Below are 17,939 nucleotides of genomic sequence, written 5' to 3'. Positions count from 1 at the left end.
ATGGGTGTTAAAATGATGATACAAATGCCAAAATGTTCTAATAGAAGATGCTTATCATAAGCTCATAGGATTATTAAGAGCGTAATACCAAATAAATTGTAGTGCAATACTGAGCGAAAACCAGTTAAACATTTTTGTAGCTTAATCTCAAATTTCACCAGTACTAAAATAAATATTCTTATAGATGCATTTTTTTTTTTTTGGTTTTTAATGCATTCCGTTCATATTTAAATTGAATTTACCGGAATATTAATAAATATAAACTATTTAAGATATTGGAATTTGTATACGAATTTCCATATACCACAATAATTTTTGAAATTTTATCTCAGTGTTTTGATTCATAAAATTTTTATGCTTCATATTTCTAAAATCTTATGTAGTTTGAATTAAATAGCCAACTTTTTCGCGCATAAAATTTATTTTTATTAAACCAATTGGTTTCAAAGAGCATAGAACTATGGTAGTGTACGACGCTAATACACCACAGATAGTATATGAATAATGTTTTTTATAATTTAAATAGGTTATCCCATAACTTTTATTAACTGTAACTAGGGGTTCAACAAAGCGATAACATTTTTCATTATGACCTCAAAGGTTACCTGAATTTTTTTCCCTTTCTTACAACTGGTTCATTGAATTTAAATTTACATATTCCAGAGATCGAATTATGGACCAGAGTCTTAATATAACACTGGTAAAGAGTTTCCTTACACCTTATAATGAATTCCGGAAATAGAATGGAGATTTTTTTTAAATAAATAATCACATTGACATTAACAAATTCAAAATTTATTTTTAAAAAACGTTCAGCCGCCAAGATCCTTTGAGATAAGTGTATTTTTCTAAAAGAAAATTTTTAACCAACATGACTCTCTATAGAAGTTATGACTCCTCAATATCCCAAAAATATCATTTTTTTCTAACTCTGTTAACGCTGTATTCTAATTTTGTTTTCCCCCGGAAAGTATGCAATAACTTTTCTCTTTTTCAAAATAATGTGCTAGTTTTGAACAATTGTTTGAAATTGTTAATTTAATTGACACTTGTTGTAAAGAAAAGTGATATTTTACAAATTATTGGTTTGATTATTAAATTTAATATTTTTTTAAAAGACATTCTCAAGAGTAAACATTTTAGTAAAAATTTTATTTTAATAATTATTTTTTTCATAAATCAACAATTTAAATTGCAACTAAATATAGATATGAGTATATTATAAATAAATTCCCCATAAATACACAAACATTTTATGTACTTGTATAATAAGTAAAATAATAAGACAACAAAATTTTCAATTGTTGCATGCATGCAAATCATAGTAAATTACTAGGTTCTTTCGATTTCTTGTTTATTTATTTTAAAAATCACTATGTACATACATATATATTTTAGAATTAACCTTTATGTAAACTATTATTAAAGCGAGTGTATACAGTATAACAAAATATCAACTAAAACAGCACAGAAATGAAAAAACAAAAATTGCATTATTTCTTTGTTTTGAATAAAAATAATTGCAATGAGTTTTTTTTGAAAATTTATTACTTTTAAAATTTGTTGCCGGCTTTAATGAAAATAACCTTCAAAAATATTAAACAACAAAAATAATAAATTGTTTTACATATAATAATACATGTGTATACATACATACATACATGAAAATATATTATTAAAATACGGAGTTGAATAATATGTTAACATTCAAATTGAAATTTATGTATATTGAGTATCAGTGGTATTATTTAAATATTATAAAAATTTATTGTAATTATTTATAATATTATTAATAATTTATAAATATCATATACGATACCTACGCCTCGGAACAAGGATAGGAGTACAATTAATACCACACATATGTATGTGAAAAAATAGTGAAAAAATGTTGTGAAAAATAATTTATTTGCTATTGTTAAGGCATGACAACAATTCATGATTATATGGTCACATGAATTTCAATTCATTGACAATTAATTTAATTATCTGTTTTAAATAAAAAGTAATAATTTAGCAATTAGTTTATATTAGAGAAATTCATGAAAGAACGGACAAGAATGGAGCCCATGACTAATGCTAATTTTAATTTTGGTTAATATTATCTTCGTATATTGGAAAGGATTGCTTTGAAATCTATACTTTCTAGGAATTTGAATTAACTGTGGATTATTGTAAATGAAACTGTAAAAACAAAAAGAAAGTTTTTATTATTTGTTTTTTGTTTTAAGTTTTACGGAACTTAATCAAAAATCTTTTTTTTTTTTGTGTCTCTATAAGCTCTGACCCTTACTAATTTTCTCGCATTTTCTTTCCTTTTCCGTCTTCATCAAATGATGGCGATTTTATTAGGCAATCTGATAGCTGAATTTTTGTACGGCTAAATGATAATTGTTTTTGCTCGATCGTGCAATATTAATTTGAATGATAGTTGATAGTATTTGTTCTAATACAACTTTTTCGGTCCCGTAAACTGAAATGATTCTTAAAAGTTACTATTAAAAAACTGTTTAACAAAATTTTTAAAATTAGAATTTTAAAGATTTTCTCACCAAAAAAATTTATTGCTGCAAATACCTTTCCTGTCTTTCTTAGAAAAAATCTTGAAAAAAAACAATAATGGCAACATTATAAAAATCTTAAATATCCCACAAATTATTGAAATTATGGTGGAATTAAATTTCCTCTCAAATTTATCGAAGGCTATCAACAAAATCCTTTCAATTAATTTCCTCTTGCATTTAACTTAATTCCACAACATCACAATGAACTTCAACAATTCTTCTTGTTTTATTTTTTTCCAAAATGCCATTAGCAAACTTAAAACCAGAAAAATACCAAATCAAAATTTCGAAAGGGTCTATATAATTAAATATTTGATTTAAAAGATTTTATTTGCTCATTTATGCGACGGTAATATTAACGAGTAATTAAAAACAAGATTTTAATAAAATATTTAATGCAATATCATAAATTTTTTTATTAATATTAACAAACATGAAAATTTTTATAGTATATTTTTCTTTTTAATTTTTTATATTCACAATGTTTTCGTTTTCCCGATGCAATATATAATAATTATCACGAGAAAATGGCGATCGTAAAAAAATTTAACTCTCTTTCTACTTTTAAATGTGCGCAAAATTTTTATATGACTTGCTCTCAATACATTCAGAAATAAACATGAGATCGTAAATTTATACCGACAATACGATTACAAACAATTCATTCATCCATTAGACTTCAATGTAATTACTATTTGTACTATTTTTATTTAATATATTTATTTTTGTGTTTATATTGTGCGAATGCATTCATTTTGAGCATTTCGAAAATGGTATATACCATAACGTTGAATATGTCATTTTTATTTGCAATTTATTTTTTAATAAGTACTCGAATGTGTACATGTGTGTTTATATATATATTTATTTCACATACATTAGATTGTTAATGCCCATGTATAACACATGTATAATATAATAGGTTCATTTTATTTTAAATATATATATATATATATATACAAGCAAGTATAATAGGGTTTGTTATAATAACAAAAGACAATGTGGTTAGAATTTTTCTATGCGACGAACATGCAATGTAATGCAACAAAATAAATAGAGAAAAAAAAACGCTTACAGGCATAATACAAATTTACGTTTTATTTTTTTTTTTATTATTAAGATTTTTACATTTTATTGTTTTAATTTTTTATTCTAAAATGAAAACATAAGTAAAGTACAAACGCTATCATGTTGTGTAGTTGAAAATTTTACTAAATGAATTGAATAGATTTTTCATTCAATAGATTTTTATATGTGTGCTTATGTGCAATGGATTCTATTTACATCAATTCTCTAGCGAATTGGACGGAAATCACAATATAAATTTTTATTATACATTTTATACAGAGTGTTTCAGATCTCAGATCTCTGATTTACGGATTGTTAAACTGAAATATTTTGAATTTACCGAAAATATTCTAAATTTTCTGACTCTCACAGTATTTACATTTTTCTTACATTTATAATGTATTGAATATCTTATACTGTTATACTGTTAAAATAAAACAGCAATAATTTAATAATAATAATGGTATATAAAAGTCAAAATTTTAAATTGTATTCCTTGTATTTATAAAAAATCTATGAAAGTTTTTAGATCTTCGGAAGTTAGAAAAGTTTGCGCCCATACAGCAATACTCAAAATAACAATTTAAATTTTTTATATTGCATCATACTTCTTAGCGCCTAGTTTTTTTTTCTGAAATATTTTGGTTTCCGAATTCAAGTTCTGTACAACTAATATCTACCAAAGACCTATACACCTTGTATATAATGACATTTATAATGCCAGTTTGCTTTTTAATTTTACAATACTTTTGTTTATTTTCAAAAAGTATGTATGCGTGTACTTGGATTACAATTGTATATATGATTTTAATTTTAATAACAATCAATTATATTAAAGTTATACAAGTGTATAATAAGCTGGGAACATATTATTGTACAAATGTAGTACAGTTTTAACATTTAAAATGTCCAATATATACTAAAGCAAATGCACAACAACAAAAGGCGGGCAAACAGGCGTAGACACATTTAAATTTTTATTTGCTTTTTTATGTCTCTTTCTTTCTCTATTTATAAATGATGATGTATAAATCTATATACATATATTTTCATTACTATACTTGTATAAAAGAATATTTTGCACAACACTGAGAAAATTTGTTTGTCACCGTATCAAATTTTCATGATTTTCTTTTGTTTTTACAATTTTTATATAATTTTCTTTTTTTTTTTTTGCTAATAAACGAAAATTATTACGATTTTTTATTTGTATACCGGGTATAATTAAAGTAGAAAATATGAGTTTTAAGTGTTTGGGAATTTCAATATGTTTAGTATGTGAATATAAGAGATTGTTAATAATTAACTCTATATAAATTTTATGTCCCGTATAGAAATAATAATTTGAGAGTACATGCAAACACAATGCATTTACATACGTACACAATGGTATGAATGTATCTGATTTGTAGTATGTAGAAAAATTCCCTTCAAAGTAAAATAGAAACATAAAATTTCTGATTTAAGGCGAGGAATGAAATTTTTCATTGCAAGTAAACTTTTTTTTTTTAATGTCCTGTAAAATTAAATTATACTTATTATTTATAATTGATCTTGTGTTGTAAAAAATTTAACATGAAAATGTTCCAAGAGACTGAAATTATATGAAGTTGTCATTATTTTTGATTTCGTATATGCGCCACAGTTGTGAAGTTTTCGTATGTGAAGAGTTTCTCATTTCAAATTCGACAATATGAATTTTGTAGTTTAATTTTTATTGCTTGATCATTTCAAGATATTCGTAAATTTACCAATGAACTTTAATCATAAATATTTTTGATTTTGAAACAATAAATTTTTCGTGAGTCCACTCAAGGGTCATGAAAATTTTAGATAAATTTTTGATCATTAAAATTGAAATAGGCCCTTTACCAAAATAGAAACAAAATACTGAAACAGAAAAACTCAATGTGCCCTTTATGATAGACTCCTATCCTTCCGTCTGTATTAAAAATTTAATTTATTGTTAAAGTAATACAATTTTTGTTCTGTAAAATAAATATCAATAGGGTGTTTAAGATTTCTTAGTAGGTATACTTAAAATATTAGTACGAGTATTTTTAACCATTTTAAAACTTTCATTATTTTGAATTAGTGCTTTTTTAAGCTATAATTTACAAAGATAGGGAAAACTAATTCAGAAAATGATAAATTCATAGCCATAGTGTTTTCTTTTCTCTATTACAGCCCTTAACTATGTATATTTAGTGTTTGTACAAAACAAGATATTTTTAAATGAAATTCATTTTTAAAATGTACTTTTTTTTTGCAGGCTGCAGTTAATGCATTTATGCATCAAGCTCAGCAATCAACTACCTCAGTTGGAGCAGATACAGGCTGTGCACTTGATATAAAACCATCAATACAAAGTGGTGGTGGAGGTAGCGGAGGCGGTGTAGTCCCTGGTGGTGTAACAAATCCGTTAGGTAGTGCTACATCTAGTGGTAACAATGGAAATAATCAATCAACAGCTCCAAAACAACGTGAAGGTACAACAACAAACAATTTAAATACAAACAATAGTAATAACAACAACAATAATAGTAATAATAATAATAATAGTAATAATAATCATAATACAACAAATCATAATAATCAATTAAATTCAACATTAAATGGTACCAGTAGTAGTATGTTTGATACAACTGCTGTACAAAATGCAATGTATTCAACTGGTTATGATAGTCCATATGCAGCTGCATATCACCATCATCATCATCATCATCATCAATCGAATGGATCAATATTTCAATCATCTAGAAGTAATGTTGGTAGCCAAAATATAAAATCACAAAGAACAAAACCTCGTACAAGTGCTGGTAAGACAAAAGACATTAGTGGTGTGGGTTAATTATTAAAAAAAAATTTTTTTAATTTAATTTTTTTAATTAAGTACAAAACAAAATATTTTTTTTTTTTTAATATAATTTATTTATTTTTTATTTAAAATTTTATTTCAATTTAAATTTTTTATTTTTAATTTTTAGTTTTCTTGTATATATATATATATATATATAGCTTTGAAGTTGTTAAAAATTAATTGATTCTTAACATTTTAAACCTTTAATTTTCACTGTTAGCAGTTTAATTTACGTGGTGTATAAGAAGAAATCAAATGGATTTACTATAAACAGACCCGGTTCTAACTTGTTTGGCGCCCTAAGCTGTTTCCAAAAAGGGCACCTCCCGCCCTCCACTTCCGTTATAATAAGATTCCGCATAATAAAGCACTTTCGTATAACTTTCGTACAATGCTGAATGCTTGATAAATTATAGAATTAAAAGCGTGAAATTAAACTTCCAAATTTTTCCTTTGAAATATTTGTATATCTTATTTTTCAAAATTTTTAATGGCGCCCCTGTTTTCTGGCGCCTATTGCAAATGCATACTTTGCTTATATGGTAAATCCGCCGCTGACTATAAATAATGCTAAAAATTTGTAATTTTTTTAAATTTTAATTCGATTTTCAATATATCTAGAACATTATTATAAATTTCTTAATATACCAGAACTAAAGTAAAACGTTTATAACACTAAATATGTAGAACGGACAGAAATATGTAGAGGCAACGAATATTTTGCTATTTTACTTTATAGTTCCAAATCATTTCCATTATTAAATCTATTTATAACATTAATATTTTATTATTAACTTATATAGATGTCAATATACGTTCAATAAAACTGTTATAAAGCAACTTCTTTCAATAAATTTGACAATCGTTCGAAAATGGCATTGTATATGACGACCTCTGTAGTTATTCCGATTTAGATATTTTTTGAAATTTGTTGCTGCAAACACTTAAAGAGCCAGTATGTATGTTAATATCAAATTTTTTTGTATTAATTTTGCAAACAATTTGACATTATTCGCCCTCACGGAGATAAAATAAACATTCAACAAACAATATGAATTATTTACTTTCGATTGTACGTAAACGGTAAAAAAAAATATTATTTTTTTCCCCCAAATATTGCTTATGGTACTTATTTACAAGTGTATACTATGTAAAAGCAAAACATGTAAATTTCCTTTTAAAATTAATAATGAACACTAAGAATGCTAAGAAATAAGTGTTTGAGATATATGATATCAATGATATAGTGTTCCTGAGTATCGGATTCACGGTCGTCTGTGCGTAACTCAACAGTTTACTGTCCTAAATTTTCAAAACTGTTTAGTTATAATATATGCCACTACACTATTTAAATTTGATGTAATCGGGGCAGTAATTCGAGCAGGTACCATACAATTTTGAAAGTTATTTGATCATATCTCATATACTATGGAGATTAGAGTACTAAAATTTGTCACAAACGCATACGTTAATATAGCACACTACTTTCATTGTTGTTGAGATTGTATGAGCTTTATGGTGGCTGCTTGAAAAGCTATTCATTCATATTAAGAAAATGTTAAAAGTTGAGGACGAATTGCATATATAACAAAGCAATTATTTAAAGAAACAAAACACTGTCTACTTTATCGACAGAACTTATTTGAATATAATTTCAAGAAATATCGAAAATACCTATTGATATCTGTGTCAAACTCCTGTTGCTTGAAACACTTCATTCTGTGTACTACACACATTTTTGTCGTAAAATTTTTTCCATAATTTTTTGACATTTTGTTTTTGTTTTTCTTATTAAAAAAGTGCAATTAATTTCTAATTTTATTCATTATTTATTTATTTAATTTTCTTAAGTTATAAGTTCTTATATGTACACATATACCATAAGTTATGTGGCATTATTTGATGATGGTTTTCTACTTTCCATAATAGGACCATAATTCCCATTCTTCTTAATTTTATTTCATTTTTTAACATCTTCTTCGATTTATTTTTCACATTCTTCACTTATTTATTGATAAAAAAAATAAAATAATAGTGAAAAAACAACAACAATAAATAAAAAATAATTTATTTTCTAAAAAATGTTATAAAAAAAAAAACTCTGTAAATAGATACAGATTGGAAAACAAAAAAAAAAACCTCAAAAAAAAAAGGTCAAATACGTGTTTATTGTTAATTTTAATAGTTATTCTTCTTATTAATTTAACAAAATACAGAATAAAAGTACCAAATACTAAAAAAATCATACACATGAAATAATATACGAAAGACAATAATACATAGATATTGTATTGTGGTAAAGCAAACCACCTTAGACAGTGTTGCCGTGTTATATCGAATGAAAAAGATTCGAATTTTTAAAATTTAAATCTGTGATCTCTCATTTCATACTTATTACATCGTACATACGAAGAAACACTTGGAAATCTTGAAAATTTTTATTTATTTAGTCAAATGTCCGCAACAAAATTTTTTAATTTTGTATCGCAATGTAATTAAATTGCAATTCAGTCTAACTGCAATTGTAATATTATAGTTGTGTCACGACAAGCTTGTCACATATTCAAAACTACATTGACATAAAGTGTTGTTGTATTAGTAAATTTAAAAAGAAAACGAATTTATTTCTGGTTTGACAATGACGTGGATGATTCGGTAATAATTTTGAAATTAATTGCAAAATTTCAAAGTGTTGCCATTTATTGCCATATGCATTTCAAAGCCAATTGAAATAATAGAGAAAAGTTCAAAGGTAGACCGAATAAATGGTGGCAATTCTACCTTAATAAGCGTGTATTCGATTTCTTCATTAAATTATTATAGATTTTAAAGAATTTTTCTAAAACTTGAATGAATTTTACAATAGAGTAAAATGTAGTAGATTAAAACTGAAGTACTTCAGAACTAAATTCTCTTATTTTTGTGATTTCTTTGTTAATTTTTTATTTTTTTTTTTGTAGACCCAAAAAATTCCTTACTTTCATTTTGAATAGCTTCCAAGAATTTCTCTAATTTTTAAATAAAAACAAAAAGAAATAAAAAATAAAGATACAAAAATTGTGGAGACATTTTATTATAATGACGTTTTTTCTTTTTTTTTTAATTTATCATGAATTTTTATATAATTTATGAAGAATAACGCTCACAAGCGTGCTGGAATGATTAAATTATCTATACATGTGCTTTTCTTTTTTTATTTGTTGTTGTTGTTTTTTAGTAGCTTGAGATTTTAATGTTAATGTCAATTTTTTTCAAATCTTATTGTTACCTTCAGTCAGAAAACACGACATAGCATGTGTACCATCTTACCATACAACACTTTTGTATAAATAACTATGGGTACATATTATATATATGTATGAATGTATATACAATGGGGAATGATTTTGACAAAGAAATCTTTGACAAATTAATCAATTCTATACAGGCTGCTTGTGTTAGCCATGTAATTAGAAAATAAGAAAAGAGAAAAAAAATACATACACAGTTTTTTTTTTGTTCCGTACATACCATTTTTACTTTACCTTTGCTTTCAAAGTATTTTATTATAATATTTTAAAAGAATTAATTAAATGTCATCACTTGTCATAATTACACGAACTAAAAGACAATAGCTAAGAAAGTTTTATGTACAGATTTCGTGTCTAAAATTTTTTTTTTTAATGTTTTTAACAAATCATGAAAAAAGAAAACAAAATTTCATTTTCTCCATACTCTATTTTTTTATTATCTCAAATGAGAAATATTTAATGAAAGGGTGAGTCGAAACGGTTCTGATTTTAAATTTTTCTCGTAAATTATAATGGAATTGGAAAAAAAGAAATAATATAATTGTTAAATTAATTGAAGTTGGATGGTACCGGTCTAATATTAGAAAATGTAAACTTAACCTTTTATAGCTTACGAGATATTCAAAAGTTGGATTATAAGATCCGGTAAACCAAATTCGGTAACAAGTTGATAACATACAAATTTTGGTGTCAAAATTTGTATGTTGTCAACTTACTATGTTGTCGTTGTCAACTTATGTATATTGTTTCCACTTCCACATAGAAATAAAATTTCCTGAAATGATGGTGTTTTGGAAGTTTTTAAAAATGGCAAAGAAATTTTATTAGATTTTAGCGTATGGCCAATAAAATTAGGAAAATATGTACTTATTAGTTCGTACTTTTACAAAACTTCTATTCATTCTGAAAAGAAATCTGATATTTTATGCACAAAAATATAACTTGTCGGGAAATTAATTTTTTTTGAACAAAAATTTATCTTTTGTTATTGTCCTGAAAGTATGCAATAAATATGAAATAGTTTTGCATTTAATTGAATGAGAAAACGATTTTCATACACATACGAAGATTTGTTCGAATGATATTATTACCTTATCGATTCGTTTGTAACGCTGAGAAATAACAATCTGAAATATTGACGCTATCTGAAATAATGACAAGATTATGTTCTTTTGATCGGCGTCGAAATCTGAATCGATTTAGTCATGTCCATCTGTCTCAGCTATGTAACTTAAAAACTAAATGGATTAAATTTACTAAATATCTAGAAAACTTATGATTTACTTTCACAATATTCGGCATAAACTGTAATAATTGAAGATATTTGAAGATTTTTGTAATCTAAATTAAGATCTAAATATTTGAAGATTCGTACAATCATATACAATGTGGCTGTTAAATCAAAATAATTTATAAATTACTTAATGTTTTTACTTTCCGCAAGTGATTTATTATAGCATTATACTAGAAATTCAATTGAATTGCGTATATTATTGAAGTTGTGGTTTGTGTATTAGCAAAATAGCTTCAATAGATATTTGGTTCTATACCTAAGAAACAATAGAAAATTTAGTATTATGAAATTTTGCACAAACAAAAACAATCACAAAATTTTGATTTAAAATCCACATTGTATATGACTTACGAATCTTTAAATATTTAGAAAAATTGTAGATACGAAAAAATAATAATTGAATATTGTGAAAGTAACTAATAAGTTTTTTAGAATGCAACAATTCCCTATAAAATAATAAGGATTTTATAATAAATTTTAAATAAGACGAGCAATAATTCTTATCTGCTATATTAAAATCCCAGCTCTTGAACATTTTAACTATAATTTCTAATATTTTATTTTTTGAAATTCGCTGCATAATTAAGCATTCAAATAAAAAATTTTCTTATATTATTTTATGAAATATAAGTTATTTTAAAAATATGAACATAATTGCATCCGGTTAAAATCACATACATATATATACATACATATATTTTCTTGCATATTTTTTTTTTGTTTTTTCTAAGATTGTGTGCATAGCTCGAATCTTTCTATATTCGCATAACAATTCGAATTTTATATTACTTTTGTCATTTCGTATTACTTAAATTCTTAAAGCAATTTATTATTGCTAGAACCTCACATAATATAACATGATGGGTACATACATACATACATATTTAATTTTTAAACTTATAATATTCATTCTTAATTAAATTCCAATTTATTCGTAGAAATTTACGACTTCATTATTAAAAACTAACACATTTCAAGTTTAGAATTTCATAAAAGAGACAAGAAGTGTACATACTTTTTTTTTTAATTTTTTTTTTATAAAAGTGCATGTTTGTACGTGATATACGTGTAAACAAGTTTTTTTTTTGTTCCCCATTTTTTTTTTCGCTATTGTATAGAGCGCTAAATTTTCTATGACGGTGGTATTTAGCTTCAAAGTGATAATTTTATCTTGCATTTTTAATCTTAATATATTTAATCAACATTAGCATAATCATACTATTTTTTGTTTTTTTTTCATAGTATAACACACATATTATAATATGCAAACATGTATTTCTAGATGTAAGTATGTATATACATAAATTATAAGAAGCAATGTGCCATCATTAAGTATTTTATCATCACTCATTCATGATTTCTCATTAATCTTTAATCTTTTCACTTTTATTGAATTAATCTTTAACAAAAATCACTAAAGAAGAGAAAAGAAAAACAGAAAACCAAACAACAATATATATGTAAGCATAAATAATATTGAACAAAAGAAATTCAATTGCGTCCCTTGATCCTTTTTAAGACTATAACCAATATAAAATTGTTAAAAACAACGAAATGGAATAAAAATTGAAAAACAAAACAGAAAATGGTGAAAAGAAAACTTTTTTATTCAAAATATTTTCTGTATATTTAATATGGAAAGGCTTGAAGACCTAAGACCAAAATCTAGCTGCTAGCTAAAAATAATTCTAATTTCATTCATTCAATGTTTATTAAAAAAAATACAATATTTTTTTTTTTCAATATTTCAATTCTCAGACACGAATTTGTAACCTAATACTGCACTTTTGTTTTTCTTATTAAAAGGGTCCCTCTATATGTATATATATAATCGATATAGCGCCATGTTAAGCATAAATTCTTTAAATAATGTGAAAACAATTGCAAGGTTTTCAATATTTGCAACATTTTTTTTTCTCATTTTTTTTGTTAATGCATTGTAAACATTGGTTAAAAGCCATTATAAAATAACATTGCCGCACTTACAGGGAGCAAAACTGTTATTTTGCTATAAAAAAAAACTTTGTACATTTTTAATTTTAACGCGTACAGCTTGTGTACAAAATTATATTTATTTTAAGGTTTCGGTATTAATTTTGAAGGGAAAATCATACTTATGAGAACAAAATTGCATACCATTATACGACAAACATTTTTGGTTTGAATAGAATTATTTTTTTATTTTTACATTTTGATAAACTCTCTTAAAAAAACATCACGAACTTTTAGACCCATAGATAGTACAAGTACAAATTGACATGATGGTTTGTATGTGAAAATATTCTTGCACTCTATACAGCAAGAAAAGCAAAAACAAAGAAAAAATGAATGAGAGTGGCAACAAAATTAAATGATGAATCTACGTACAAACGTGCTTAACATCCTAAAAACAAAAACATGAACTTTATTTCTGATTCTTTTGTTACTTTAATACAAAAATATTTTCTATATAAGTATATATGAAAAAGAACGGCTTTGTAAGGACCTTTTGTGTAAGAAAAGGACTTTATTTTTCTTTTTTTTGGTGTAGAATGCGAAACTGAAGTGCTACTATTTGTATACTTAGGCATGCATTGAATTTATTTGTTTCTTTTTTTTTTTGTTTCTCTTTATATTTTTATTATAATTTAAGTGAAGCTATACAATAAATAGAGGTTTAGTACTCATACAAATGAGAATTCAATGAATATGAGACTCGTAAGATTGTTATATTGACCTCCCATTTCGTTTTTTTTTTTCATTTTGTTGCTTGATTTTTGTTTTAATTTTATATTGGTTTTTTTTCAAAATATTTTTCCAAAACTGATGTGATTGAACCGTATATAGACAAATACATATGTAGGTACGCATGTTTAATTTTTGCATATTAAATAATATGCACTTATATATGCATGTATGTATGTATGTGTGTGTACAATCTTACGTGCGATATTTAAAGTCATTCATCTCTATATGAAATGAAAAGTTATATTTGATCACTTTATTTAAAATTTTTCCTAAGGCTATGCAAATCATTTAATATGAATGAAATTATTAGGGAAATTGTTAAAAGATACTTAATAGTGATTTTTTAGAAAATAAATTTAATTGGCTGAGAAGTATTCAAAATGTGATAACAAGAAATTTACATTATATTTGTAAAAATGTTGAAAAATGCTATTAAATGAAGAAAGAACTACATTTAGAGTAAAATATGAAACTTTATTTATTGAGATCGGTTTTCTCGATTGTCGTTGTCAATTATATTCGGCGATTATAATTTTAAAACAGATGTTACCTATTTGTAATATTTATATTATTATTATTTTTATTACTTTAGTTCTGAATGAATACTAAATTAATTAATATGATTTTGTACAAATTTAAATATACAAAAATATGAAAATTTGTAACAGCCGGGAACCTTAATTTGGTTTCTACTATACAAAAAGTATTAAAACAATATCAAATGCATTTTTAAATTGTAAAGCTTTTGTTTTATATTTTGTGTCACTACCATCATAATTAAAATTAAGACCTAATTTTCGAAATCTGAAGTCAAATTTAATTTAATTGTCAACTGTATATATAGTATTAGCATATATTGTCCTATTTTTAAGGATTTTTAATTCTCTTGCGAACTACATTTTCTGGCCATATCTTAATATTCTGGCAATAGTTCTTGCAAATATTATACTGAAATTTCGTAAATACAAATCGTCTGTTAGTGGCTAGAGTTCCGTAAAAATGATCTTATACTCCACAACTTTTAAGCTATAAAATTTAAATTTAACTAAAAGGAGCTGTAAAATAGAATAATTTTGCTCCAAAAATTTTAAAATTCTTCTCTATTTTGGTATTCATAAATTTGGATTAACTTTCGAATAATATATTTATAGAACTGTGTAGATCGCAAATTTTGTTAGCTTTTATAATCCTTTCATATCTATGTACTTTTTAAATACGCTATACGATTTCTTTAATTCTATATAAAACAAATTTAATTCAATTAAAATAATAAGAACGGTCCACTAAATATTAACTACTTTTTAAAAAAAAATGATCATTTCTTGGTCCAATCGATTAATTGCTATAAAATAGTTTCGTTAAAAAGTCTCTTAATTCTGGCATTATTTTTCTCTTTTCCTCCTTTATTTTATAAATATGTGAGAATTATTCCTTTTCTAAAACCTTTAATTTTTGATTAAAACAAAAAAAAATTAAAATTTGAAGAAAAATAAAAGGATCTACCCACGTGTTTTTTGTTTATTTGTTGTTTCTCTGAATTCCTTTCTGCTTCATATAATTTCTTATTAAATTCCAGAAGATTCATGAGCATTTTACAAAAAATTAATGTTTGATTAAAGGTAATCTTCTTTCTACGAAATAATGTGACATTTTTACCCGATCCTTTTTTATGATATACGCAGATGAATATTACATTTGTCTATATGTAGGTTAGCCTTTACGTAAAGATAAAAAAAACATTGAATTCGGATGAATTATCAAATAACTTACAAAAAATTACAATTATACCATTAATCTGACTTATTCATTTAAATTAATTAGAAATATGATTAAATTCTAAGCCTAGAAGTATGCAATATTTTCATTTTTAAAAATCAATAAATCCAGCAATTAAAAATTTTTATTGGCGATTTGTTCGCAACCAAAATTTGGTTTCATATCTCATTCTCTCACAAAATTTTCATAATATTAGGAATCAGTAAATATCAGTCTCAAATTTTGAATTCAGGTATTTGGAAATTAAAAGAGAATTTTGATTTGTTCATTCAACCCACACCAACATTCAACTTCTCAAACATTTTAAAGTTCAAATTTGAGCTCTTTGAACATTTTAAAGTTCAATGAAATTATTAAATTCTAATTCCTGAAAGATTCCTTATTCCCGAAACTCATTTCAGAATAAATCCCTGTTAAATTTTCAATAGTTACTATGCAAAAACACACAAGTATATACATACATTCGTTCGTTCTGTATACCAATAATATTTACTAATGTATACCCGGCACCTAAAAGTGTGTAAACATATAAAAAGTCAAAAATGTAAAAAGAAAAGTAACTGAGAAACAAGAAAAATGATAACAAGTAAAAAAACAAAATCTGTAAAAAGAAGAAGAAAAAATGTTTTACTGAGGGTAAAATTTACTGATTGCTAGCGGGATATATTTTTCGAAGTGACAGTTTCTGGGAAAAAAGATATTATTACTTTGTTAGTATGTATATCTGTTATATACACTTATATTTTGTATAATATAAATTAGTGTATGCATATAGGTATTGAGAGAAACATAGTTAAGTTAAGTTTTGTGAATCATTGTCATTTATAATGTTAGGCACTATTAAATTGCTATACAAAACCAGCAGCATCTATACTCACATTTATATACATAATTATATATATCTATACTCGTGTATATACACAATATAGTCCAGCTAGTTTTCTGTATATATTTTAAAGATTCAAGTAACATAAGCAGCTACTTACTTTTATCCAGTTTTCATTATTTTTCCTTTCAATTTTCTTGTGTTGAATTTTTATTATTATAGTGTTGTTGTTATTGTTGTTGTTTTTATTCCTGTTATTATTTGATTGTGCGCACAAGCACCAGCCAAAAACATTTGTTTTTAATTTTTTTTTTTTTTTTGTAAATTTCTTTGCTTCATTTTATTTTTACTTGTTTCATTCCCTTTTCTCTCATACAAAATTATTGTAAAGGGTTTTGTTCAATTGTACAATTTTGTTTTAAGTATAAAAATTATAAATTTTGTGTTTTTAAGTTAAAAAAAACATACGCCTGGAATGATGTAGACATTTTTTTAGTTTTTCATTATGTTCTTAAAATATTTTCATTTTTTTTTTATCAGAATAAATACGAGTATTAAAATTATTAGCATTCTCGTACACAAAAATTTAATGAAATTATCAAAAATAACAAAAACAAGACTTAATCCACATGTTCATATACACATACGTATGCGTGTGTGTGTGCGTATTTGAGCGAAGTTATATGAAATTTTACTATAGAAGTACATTGTATGCATGTACAACGATTAAGAAAAATTGAAATAAAAAAAGTCATCTCAATGCTCATTCTAAAATTCAGGTGTGTCCCACTCTTAAAATAATCAAAAAATAAAAATATTAAATTCATATTTTTAATACTTTGTATGAAAAATTATGATGAAGGCTACAACAATGTTAAATTAAACAATGAACGTTTTTTTGAGATTTGCCCGAGTACAACAGATGATGGCCAAAATGTTGTAAAAACTTGTACATTTAAAATAATTTGTTCTTCATTTGAGGCAGAGGAAAATTTTGAGGAAAATTATGTGAAAATTAAAATTCTAATAGTTTACATTTAATTTATTATAGAAAATGGTTCCTACCGTATGATAAAAACCCGTACAAAATTTCGTTCATAGGACTTTCTGAAAAATTGCTAGGTGCCAGGACTTAATGAAAAATATAAAAAAAATTTTTAAAATCTTGGAAAATGTACAACACAGTATGGCGTTTAGAAATTTTATTTAAAAGCTTCAGAGAAGCTCTATTACTTTCAAGTTTAGAAAGTGACGACAATTCCCGGGAACAATTCATGTTAAAAAGAAATGCACATTATTATTATAATTAATTGCAATTCGAAGTTTCTTTAACCTTATAAATTATTAGTATTTATTGACCACCCTATGTACTAATATCCAATTTTTATATTATACACAATTCATTTTTATTTAAACGTAATACATATACAATGTATTCAATGTTCTCATATAAATCTTTGAATTTTATAATTGAAAAATTATAAACTCATTAAAAATAACTAATTATGAAAAAAATATAGATAGTAATAACAAT

The 17,939-nt window shown here is 24.6% G+C and overlaps 1 protein-coding gene across 1 annotated transcript in view; it reads left to right on the top strand.

Annotated features, from left to right (window-relative positions):
• Positions 1–17,939, top strand: part of LOC129609542 (GATA-binding factor C) — a 212,315-nt gene that overhangs the window by 96,231 nt on the left and 98,145 nt on the right. The window contains exon 3 of the mRNA XM_055521515.1: positions 5,905–6,451. Coding sequence (XP_055377490.1) covers positions 5,905–6,451 — 547 coding nt within the window. The remainder of the gene's footprint in view (positions 1–5,904; positions 6,452–17,939) is intronic.

This window comes from Condylostylus longicornis, unplaced genomic scaffold, assembly GCF_029603195.1.
Source record: "Condylostylus longicornis isolate FDR11 unplaced genomic scaffold, ASM2960319v2 ptg000040l, whole genome shotgun sequence".
In the NCBI taxonomy this organism is placed as follows: Eukaryota; Metazoa; Arthropoda; class Insecta; order Diptera; family Dolichopodidae; genus Condylostylus; species Condylostylus longicornis.
Note: the sequence above shows the minus strand (reverse complement) of the source record. Positions and strands in the feature narration are given on the sequence as shown.